This window comes from Corvus brachyrhynchos, unplaced genomic scaffold (assembly GCF_000691975.1).
Source record: "Corvus brachyrhynchos isolate BGI_N302 unplaced genomic scaffold, ASM69197v1 scaffold59, whole genome shotgun sequence".
NCBI classification, from domain to species: Eukaryota; Metazoa; Chordata; class Aves; order Passeriformes; family Corvidae; genus Corvus; species Corvus brachyrhynchos.
Genome location: NW_008246054.1, coordinates 779,500 through 790,931, shown reverse-complemented (window position 1 = coordinate 790,931; position 11,432 = coordinate 779,500). Strand labels below are relative to the sequence as shown.

Genomic DNA, 11,432 nt, shown 5'->3' with positions numbered 1-11,432 from the left:
TCTGATTTTCATTGCTCCATTCAATTGCTCTTCTCTGCCATTTTTTACAGCTCTTATCGTTCCCTTGGAATATGGCCTTGAGACAGCTCATCCGTGTCCTTCACTGTGTTATCTCTTCTAACTTTTATTAAAACTTCAGCTCTCATCTGAAGATAGCTAATTAAATCCATGACAGATTATACAAGCATTTAAAAACTGCACTGAACTACTTTTTCTAAAGAGAACAGGGTTTATTTTCTTTTCCCATAGTTAAAACTGAGAGTGTATAAGGAGGTTTCATTCATTTACAAAGACAAGATCCTTATCTTTCCCACTATATAGATGGGTTTATATTAAAGTTCCTTTGTTGCGTGACAAGACTCAGTGCAATTTCTCTCAGTAATTATTTCTTGTTGCTGGAAAGATCTCTCAGCCTTATACTTTTGAAATATATACACTAACATATATGTGAATGCACATCTACCCCCCAGAAAAACATTGTTTAAAATAGAAATACAAGTACTGTACATTTTCCTTTTTTAAGTGTTCATATGTCTTAACTACAACAGCACTACTTTGATAATAATGCAGAAAGTAAATTTTTCTTTTTCACTACAAGTAACAATGAATCCTTGAAATTATTTAAAATCACGCTAAGCATAATTTTCTTACATAAATTAAAAGTATACATACAAACTCTATCATGGGCTGGACTTGCTGTACTTCTACCCATCATCCCAAATTACCATGAACTGGTCTTGAATGCAAATGGCTTTGTTATCATAAATAAATATTTGCAGGAATGGATATACTGCTCTGCAGCAAACATTATGCAGCTCCTGCACTGTCAGCTTTGTGCCAGCGTGGAGAACACAGACCTGTGCACAGAACTGCTGTGAGTGGGGCTGGGGCACAACCCCCCCAAAACCTGAGCAACATTCACAACAGGTAAAAAGAGATATAATATATACTCATGGAGAAAACACCCTGCCCTCTAGAAAATACGATAAATAACCCACCTGAGCCTCTCTGTGATCCCTTCCTTCTCTTTAAGGCCTTTTGTAAGATATCCTTCATGGTGACCTTCATACTGTCCACCTGAATAAGTGAGAATCCATGAGCAGCATTTCTGCAAGACAGATGCACATGCAGTTTTACAAAACAATCATCACCGGCAGCTCCCCACAGTCCTTGTTAGCTTCAAGCAAAGCACTCGTTAGGCACGCAGTTAACGAAGTTGGGCTGTAAAGGGAAGTTAAAAGGAGAAACCAAGCAAACTGCCTTAGCAAGGCAGAGACAAAACCAGCCAAAATGGATTGAGATTCAAGGCAAGGGATGTATGGATTTTCCTAATATACTGTTATTTTTGATCACTTGATGTTCAGCATTAGAAAAGTGAGCCAGTGTACCTGGGGGGCCTCCTCATCTCCTCAGCTCGTGTCTGTGGGGTGTTTTACAGCACACAACAGGCAAGCAGCTTGCAGCGGCATTTTCATCCGTGTCCCACATATAAAAAACCATTAGGGAGAAGAGGCAGAACACCCCTCAGTGGCAGCAGCTTTTGCAGCACCATCGAGGTATTATTTCAATGCATTATTTCAAACCTAACAGGGTTTCTTTGGACATGGTTTTGTGAACACAATGGCACAAAATGTCCCAGAAAGATCCAAGGCAGTGGGTCCTTGTCCTGGCCATCACCCATGGGAGAGGCCACACAGGGGGAAGGACTGCAAAGAGCAAAGGGACAGCTGTGGGGGTACTGCTGCCAAACACTGAGAGGGGCACCCCTGGGGAAGCAGAGAAGATGACAATATAATAGAAGAGACACTGAATGAGCATATCAGTAAATTTTGCCCCTTAGCCCTCACAGTCAGTCTCGGCTCGTGTCAGTAGATGTCACTGCAGACAGTTCCAGGGAAATCCGAGAGCTGAAGGCTCCCACCGGAGAGATTGCTCTGCATGGAAAAAACTGGTTTGCAAAGCTATTTGGGCAGGAGGAGGAGCTTTGTATCTGGCAACCAGGAATTTTAATCAGGGAGTACAGCTCTATAAGAACATCACAGCTGGAATATTTTTAAAAGCAACTGGCAGGCGAAAGCAATCCAAGCAACACAAGTACATCCTGAAAAACAAACCCATATTACATGTCACTTTGAAACACAAATGCTGGGACTAGAGGTTGGAGCTCAGGTCACATCAGACGAGGCATCCCCAGCCCACGCCGTGACACAGCCAGGATGGAGGAACGATACCTTTGAGCCCTCACCACTCACTGCCGTGCTCAGGGCACCGACTGCAGCGTGACATGGGGGCCAGGAACCCCCTGCCTGGGCACATGCTGGTCACAGCCTGGTGTCCTGCAGGCCACTCATGCTCTTGGGGCCAGCAGCCAAGCCTGGGCTCAGCAGATGTCCCCCCCAGGGGGGTAAGATGCCGTTTCCCTCTCCTCGGTTGTGCGTTGGTCTCATCTGAATTTCATTTTCAATTCCCTTTGTTCTTGGCAAAATGAAACTGCCTAAAAGCCCCAAATTTATGTTCTCCAGACCATTTATTATTTATAACTCTATCTTACTCATCTTCAAACCAAAGACTCCCAACCTTTTCATGCATCTACTTTTCCCTCTGTTTCTGCCGCATGTTCAGTGCAGCAGGAGCAGAGCTGCGGGAGGGAGTGCCACCACGTCTGCAGGTGACACTGCTGTCCTGGGAACAGTCCCAGGGCTCAGAGGCTCTGGCTAATGCCTGTAGTGAGTAGAGATCTTCCCAAGCACTTCACTGAGGAGCAAATTTCCCCTGAAGCTCCTGAGGAGCCCCACGACCTGCATGAGTACCACACAACACCTGCTCTTCGCCCAGCAGTGCCCTGGCCAGTCTCTCTCTTCCCAAAAGCCTCGCAGCTTCAGTCCCAACTGATCTGCTGAGCAAGATTCAGTGGATTCTTTAAAGTGAAAAACCTATTCTACAATTATAGTTACAAAAAGGAAACTACCTTTGTGCTTTTATTTAAGCAACACAAGGTTTGTCATTGAAGTGCTACATGAAAAGCCCTCTATGCTGGACCAGGCCATCACAACACGTGGTGCCTCCAGGTAATTCATACAATGCTCTGCAATACCTACAGGAAGTTTCCACAAAACTCCAACCAAAATAATAAAATAAATAAAGGGAAATAAATTAAAATACTCCAGGGAAAAAAGAAATTGCAAAGGCAACAGAAGTTTTCCAAAACCTGCTATGGCCAAAACAACTGGTGTCATAATTCTCCCCTTAGTACAAAATGCTTTTCAACACTTTTAACCCCAAACAAAGCAGGGCCTGCAGCCCTCTTCCCACTGGGCATGGAGTGGCCATCAGCAGATGGCCCCAGCTCGGCCTCCTCACACCCCCATGGATCAGGAACGTCCCAAAAATGTAAGATTCTCTTTCAGTTCCTGACACTTCAGCTGCTAAAGAGCACAGGCTGCTGTGATCCCGCTCGTGTTCCGGGCCATCCTGGCTCGGCCGATTCTTTCCATTGAGTAGCTGGCCTGAGAACTGTCAGACTGATTTCCCTGACACTCCATTACTAACCCCTGCCTGAGCCACGACCATTCTTTGCCTCAGAAGCTGGCTCTCATCCCAGAACAATCTTTAAAAGTTTATTTTACTGATCAAAGCAAAATAAGAAACCCTCTGTGGTTTACTATATTTAGTGTGCGAACCGTGAGTGAGTCCTTGGCAGGAGCAGTGAAACGCAGAGTGCACCCCGCTTTTGTAAACTCTTGGCTATTTGCTCTGGAGCAGAGCCAGAGGGGCCGAAACCCCATCCTGGTCCAGCCTCTCCCTTCCCCTGCCCTGGCTCGCTCAGCACTGGTTTCCCCTCACAAGGCACCACAGAACCTCAGTACAACATCTCAGCACTCGGCAACGCCACACATCCAAGCCACGGGTGGATTTAAGCCCAGACCAAAGAGCTCCTGCCGTCATCCTGGGGCCACGCCAGCGAGTCAGAGCCCAGAGTCTGTGCCCAGAGGAGAAGCCCCGTAGAATCACAGACTAGCTGGGGTTGGAAGGGACCTCTGGAGATCATCCCATCCACTCCCCTGCCCAGGCAGGGTCACCCGGAGCAGGGGACACAGGAACGTGTCCAGGTGGGTCTGGGATGTCTCCAGAGAAGGGAACTCCACACCCTCCCTGGGCAGCTGTTCCAGTATTCTGCCACCCTCCATGGAAAGAAGGTCTTCCTCATGCTGAGGTGCAACTTCTTGTGGTTTAGTTTAAGGCCATTGCTCCTCATCCTGTCACTGGACGTGCTGCCAGGGTGTCCTGGCGCCGCGCTCGGCACTGGATCATCTGGAACACCACCAATGCACCACACCCCCGCCTTGTGAGACCACAGCACAGGAGGCTGTGCTGGAGAAACACACACCCACCTCACCTCACCACTCCCCAGCTTGCTCTGCACTGGCCATGGCCATGGACTGTCCTCACTCAGCCCAATCCCAGCACATCCTTAATTGCAATTACAAACAATGTGTTTTACCTCACTCTGCTAAGGTGTGATACCTTTAAGTCAACACACTGAAAATAGGGACAGACAAGCAGATGCTGGTCAATCAATTAAAACTGCTGCTGGCAAATTGGAAGCCAAAGAAATTCCTTAGCTTGTATTTTCTGTCATTTTGCAAAAACATACCTGGGTGACAAGGTTAAATCAAGCAAAGGAAATCCCTGGCACTTATCATCCACAGGCATTACTGATAAATTGTGCAGTGGAGGAATAAAGGATTACCTTCTGTATTTTTTCATTACACTTTTCTTTTGTTACAGAATACATAAATCCATTGTGGCACAATGTAATATGTATCATCGTGCTACACCTGTGGACGTTTCATAACGGCTGCCATGTCTGTGCAGTCAGGAATGATAAGTGAACCACCCGTGAATGTTAATGATAGTGATCATTCTGCGGTAACTTGGCTTTCCATCTTCTTTTACAGCCTCGGCGCCGGAGCCAGGGTGGCAAGGTTCAGGAGAGGGAAAAGGAAACAACAGCAGAGGCAGAAGCGCCGGCAGGCTCACCTCATGGTGCTGAGGTGCCATGGGAACAGGCAGGGTACCCCCTTTTGCCACAAAATGAAACAACCTACACTGGAAGGACAAAAGGTTTCTGTTCTGAATGAGAAGAGAACTCTTTGAAAAGCTCCTTTCCAATCTGAAGCAATTTGAAATATTTTTAATTTTTGTTTTTAACACAGAAGTGGAATTTACTTTCGAGAAGTGGAATTTATAGCACTTAAAGCTCACTGCATAACCAGCTGGCATGGCTGGAAGTGCCTGGGAGTGACTAATAGCAATTTCCACTTGATCAGCACAAAGTCAGAGTTAAGACTCAAAATCCCAGCTGATGCAATGGACTTTCCTTAAGCCGGGTAATTTTTAAGATAAAGTGCACAGTGATAGGAACTGGACTAACTAATGTCAGCCACAATTTTTATTCTGAGCCTAAATGACTTGCTTTTGTGCATCTCAGGTTGGCCTTGCACAGCTCTGTGCACTATTGAGTTTAACTGGCTGCATTTTGACACCACTGTAACAGCCCTTAGACCTCTCTCAGGTCTTCTGACGCCCTTCTTGGGGTCCACCCCTCCCTCTCCACTCTCCTGGGAGACACATTCTTAATTTTGCACCCACATTAACTGTCTTAAATTTTATGTGAATATTCTAAAATGTACTTTGCAGATTACCCACCCCCATGTACAAACCAGGAACAGGCCTTTTGGGGAGTGCTGCTGAGTCCAAGAAAAAGCACATTTTGGGGCTTTGAATTGAATTTGCAAATGCACGATGCAAGTCTGGTATTTTAAAAGGGTTTCAAACCTTAAACTATCGGGTATGGCAGAGGTGCTGCTTTGAAAATTTGTATATAATAGTCAAAGCAATTTAAGTACAATATCGAAACAGAAAAAAAAGTGCTACAGAGCAGAGGAACTGGATGCCAAATTTCCTCTGTGTGCCAACTGGCAGCTGAGCTACAGCTCCTCGAAACACCATTAGATCAAGTACGTCAAGTTCCAATAATAAAATTTCCAAGGGAAAAGGCCCTAATGATGGTACAGATTTATTTTAAGCCTTTCAGGTATGACCTCACCACCTCAAGAAGTCTGTATTTCCATGGATGTGGTGCTTTGTTTCCCTCCTCCTGACATCCTCGACAGGAGAGCGGGGCTGTGTGCAAGCGCCGCGTCTGACGTTGGACAAAGCTCTGCTTTCCACAACAGCCACCTTCCAAAACATAACTCGCTAGACTAATGGGCAGTGAGCAGCCAGAATGACTGCCCTCCGTCTTCTCCTTGTGTAACTTTGCCAGAGTCCTTGGAACTTGCCAAATTCGGTCATGCCTGCTTAGCTTGCTCGACTGATTGTGCCAGAAAAGAAAATAAGACACAGATGTATTTGAGCTCTTTGAGATGCCAGTAAGAGCGACAGCTAATGGCTTCATTTCGACCCTCCCCTACCAGCTGGGCACAGGTGGGGGGATAATGAGGTCCCTCTCCCTAATCAAACTCAATTATTTACTACTCTGTACAGCCACAAAGACATTCACATCCAGCTCGGAATATAAACTGCACTGTGGGCTACTTCCAACCACCACCTCTGGGTATTTATAACTAACTCAAGTGGCTCAGAGTTTGCCTTGGCAGGAGTTGAAGTGGGTAAAGTTCTGCAAACTGTTCCTGCTCAATCATGTCCTGCTCAAACGGGGTCCCTGGCCGGGTTCCACCGCTGTCAGCTCAGCAACTGCACAACATCTGAACGAACATCCAGCACACAGGACGGGGAGATCGGAGATGAAACACGGCTCCAGCATGGAGCTGCTCACAAGCATCAACATTTTTCAACAGTGATTCAATATTAATAAACATTACAAGTCACAAGGCTGACATGGCAGCAGCTGAAATACTTCAGCACAAGGAGGAAAAAAAGAGATGCAAAATATAAAACCACAATTACACGCACTGGCTGGGTGACAGGGCAGGAAGAAGACATAGAATTTACAACAAATCCCTACAAAAATGAGACACCATGCACATTTAAACTCACAGAGGTAACAACCTTTTGATCAAGTGATTATCAAGTAATTCTTTATTCTAGGGGACACATTAAAAATTCTAATTTAAACCTAACTGTTTACACAGTAATCACAAGCCATTTAAAATTAAAATGGGGACACTGGAACCACCAAACTGACCCTTTCAGAAGGGCACTGCTTATGATGCAGTTGTCCTATTTCTCCTCAGCAGCACCTTCCAAGCTAGAAGGAAGCTCCTCACATTAGCACAAATGATGGTAACCCAAAAGATTTTGCATTTTTCTGCAGGACCTGCAGCTGGACCCTAGTCCTGCTCCAAGCTCCAGGCAGAGCACTGCTGGCCAGGCCGGAACCCCGCCGAGGCCTCTGGGCTCCCCCGGGAAGGGCAGTTCCACCTCCTCCAAGCCAGCGTCCAAACCCTGACCCACACCTGGTCACTGCAGTGAAAACTGACCCCTACTCATGCACCCAGCACAGCACTGGGGGGCAGGGAGGGGGAAGCTGGGAAAGGGGACTTTTTCCAGATGAGAAATCAGCAACAATTTAGAACTGGCTATTGACAGTGACCTCCCCTTCCTCACCACTGCCTCAGCGCAGCCCAGCCTTGAATAACTTAGTTGTGAATACTGGGGCCAGAATATTTTATTTCCCAGTGCCCTAATGCAGTGGAACAAAGTGAATGTGGCCTTTGGGAATACACGTGGGATTTCCGACAATGGCTCTCTGTAGGATGCTTTGGAATGTCGCTAAGAAACACAGTATACAACAAAGAATATAAAAACGAATTAAATAAGTCAGATTTTTAAAAAAATGTCTGATTATTCAGAACTAGAAGCAGCTGTAGTGTTAAGAAATGTAAGTAATGTCCAATAACCAGGAAAACCCTATTAGCATTTTCATTTCAAGAGCTCCAAACATGAAATATTTTTCCTAAGTAAGAAGTGGCTTATGCTCCTGGCATTTTATTCTAGTAATTAAGGCCTTCTGATGGTTTAAGAGATTTTTCATTCACAAGTAAAGAAAAATAAAAGTGATCAAGCACAGTATATATCCCTACTTCACTGATAAGGACAGAGAAAATTTTTCTTGAGCTACACATCAGACAGCTCAAGTCTCAGGGGTGGATGGGATCTCCCTCATCAAAATTCTTCTGGACTTTGGAGGGGAATGTCCAGTCCTATTCCAGCTGGAGTGCTTGGTTACTGCTCATTTCTCAACCACGGCATTGTTATTAAGCCACACTGCAACTATTTGTCTGTAAAATCACTTGCTTCACTGCAGAGCATCACCAACACGTGTGGCCCCTGAATTTGATAGACTCAGGTGAAGGGCAGCAGAGAAAAAGGCAGGAGGTGGCCCGGGCCCAGAGCTGTCCCCAGGCCAGGCCTGTACTCACATGCGCACGAAGAGCGACTGCTTGGCCGCCAGCCCCGGGGATGAGTACTTTTCCACCAGTGCCAGGGTGCTGAAGCCAAACTTGTGGATGGGCTCATTGGAGTCCAAGGGTGGAAAATCCGTGTCGACCTCGCCGTCGTCCTCGGCGATGTGCAGGCAATAGGCGTTGACGTTATCGCTGGAACACACAGAGAGCACCTTCAGTCAGGACAGCCACGGGCACCGGGCACCGAACCCTGCAGGCAGAGGCACCTGCACAGGAGGGACGCTCTGAAAAGCCACTGATGACACCTATATAAAGATGTCCCCAAAGGTCCCAATGTATCTTGCTGCCATAACCCTGTGGTGACAGGAAAACCCCAAACCTCAGAGCAAAGCGGTCAGTCTTCATCCTTAACTGCACTACAAGCAAAACCTGACGGCGATTAAAATACTCTAAAATCTATAAAAGTTTCATGATTCCATAAAGATGGAAGTAACATTTCTCCATTTGTGAAAATTTATTTATTTATATGATGACTACACTTCAGAGCTAAAGGCAAACAAGCGGTGTCTGTGATTTTTCACAGATCAAACAACTGTGAAAGTTTACTGTCCGTAGGCTGGAAAAGCAGAGAGTGCTCTCGGGCAGGTAAGCAGGGTAATGAACTACGGAAAAAGTAAAAAATCTGTCCAACATGTTAGCAATGATTAGCAGAAAACTTACCTTTTCTAAATATCTAAGTTCAGTCACTAAAAGCACATACAAATTAATAAACACCAACAAGCAGAACTAACACAGAAAGTTGAAACAGATACAATGCGAAAGAAATAAAGAACTGAGCCTCTTTCCTTCCATAGATGAAAGCCCAGAGGGAAACAACTATTTATAGCTACCAAACACATATTAATCATAATTTCCTAACACTGAAATCTATTTCAACTGTTACTTCAGTTTAAATTATTGACCTGAAAGTAAGTATTCTTTCTGACTGTAGACCTGCAAGCACTCAGGCCTTTCCCCAGCCATGCAGTAAAGCTGGAGGTGCACGTGGCAGCGTGTTTCTAAACTCTGCAGTTTAAATTTGGAGTTTTAATTGCATGATTGATGCTTAAATTAATTAATTGTAAAGTGTATGCTAATTGTTTAATTGGTCGCTTGATCTATATAGATCATTTTTTGAATTAAATGAGTTGATTTACAAAGTTTATTGATTGGATGTGACAATGAATTATTTCACTGACTACCTGATTTGCAATTTTCTCAATTAATTCACAAACCTTTGGTTGCAACTGTGCTTTATTGAGAGTGCTTAGTCCAGGTGATCTAGAGGCATCTTGTCATGACTAAGACATTAATTACAGAAAACAGGGAATAATGATGCATAGCTGTTAATGTAAGCTGCAAATTTGCTCTCCAAAAGGCAATTCAGCAACATTTGCCAGTCTGAATTTTGAAAATTCTGCAGTACTAGTAAAGAAACTTTCTGGCCTTGAACCCTTCCAGGGTGGGGCAGCCACAGCTTCTCTGGGCAACCTGTGCCAGGGCCTCAACACCCTCACAGGGAAGAATTCCTTCCCAATATCCCATCTAACCCTGCCCTCTGGCAGTGGGAAGCCATTCCCTGTGTCCTGGCATTCCAGGCCCTTGTCCCTAGCCCTTCTCCAGCTCTCCTGGAGTGCCTTTAGGCACTGGAAGGGGCTCTAACAACACCAGCTGTCCCAGCCTGTCCCTGTAGCAGAGATGCTCCATCCCTCAGAGCATCTCTGGACTCGCTCCAGCAGCTCCATGTCCTTCCCACGTTGGGGGAATACAGACAGCAAGCACTGCAGGCTCATTTGTCCCACTCAACACAACTCAGAGACCCCTCACGCTGTGACACTTCCAGTCTGACCGGTCATCCGATGCACACCTTCCCACAGCTGTGCTCTTGCCTTGCCCTGCTGATTCTCCAACCCGTTCCTTTGACAGCCTGGCATGCACTCACAGCTCTGGGTAAATAAAGTGAGCATTTTCATTTGGAACCTGATGCATTTGCATAGCCCTCATTAAAGCTGGAGGAACACACAGACACATGGCAGCAGAACACACCCAGCACGGTCCCAAAGCGATCCGAGTGCCACCAGCTCATCTCCCACCAAATACAGGGAAAATACACAATGTTGGTTAAATCCCATAGAAAAAAGGGGTTTCAAACGTCTTCAATCATGGACTGGGTCCCTGAACACTAACACAGATTTAGTCACAGTGTGTTTAAAAAAAAAAAAAGTCCAGTGAGTAGAACTGTTCTGCACTTTGAACCTCCACTGGGATGAGATCGAAGCTGGGAACTTACAAGTTCAGCACAACAACTGAGAGATGTAACAGCATTCCTCACTCCTAAAAATAGCAAACATATTTGAATTGTGCATCTCGCTATTAATTTCTTCCTAGAAAGGGATTTTGTTTATTTTTTGCAGGAGGAATCATTCCAGCACATCTGTCAGGGGCTGGCAAGAAAATGGTCTGCTGGGTTATAACCCAAGTTCATGAGTAAGAGGCCAGGGACAGGACTGCTAACACTGTCAGTGGTTCCTTGTACCAAGGGACTGAAAAGACACAAATACAATACAATTATAATAAAAAAGGCAGCCTAATTGAATACAGAATGTTCTCAAAGCTGTCAACTAGTACTCATTCACTTCAGACTCTTACACCTATCTTTTAGGAAAAGGAATTAGGCAGTAATATATTCTTTTCCTAAAGACACAAGGGGTTGTTTCTCCTAATTATAAAGTCTAAAACCTCTTCATTATTCTCTCAGTGTCACTAGCAGGTACAGTTGTCACTCTGCATGCCTTGTATACCCCATCTGAGGTACTCTCTATAGGTATTTTAGTGCAGTGTCACAGTGATCCCCATTTTGTCTTTTTATACTCTCACCTGACTGAATCAGGAACAAATGGCCAATGTAGAATGGGTAACCTACACGAGCTCCTTCCTTTCCTGGAACTATGAGAATTAATT

The 11,432-nt window shown here is 45.3% G+C and overlaps 1 protein-coding gene across 2 annotated transcripts in view; it reads right to left on the bottom strand.

Annotated features, from left to right (window-relative positions):
* Positions 1 to 11,432, bottom strand: part of MAPKAP1 (mitogen-activated protein kinase associated protein 1) — a 73,556-nt gene that overhangs the window by 35,626 nt on the left and 26,498 nt on the right. For both annotated transcript variants that reach the window (XM_008642127.2, XM_008642128.2), the window contains exons 5-6: positions 8,448 to 8,624; positions 999 to 1,108 (exon numbers count right to left, since the gene is read on the bottom strand). In XM_008642127.2, the coding sequence (XP_008640349.1) occupies positions 999 to 1,108; positions 8,448 to 8,624 (287 nt within the window). The remainder of the gene's footprint in view (positions 1 to 998; positions 1,109 to 8,447; positions 8,625 to 11,432) is intronic.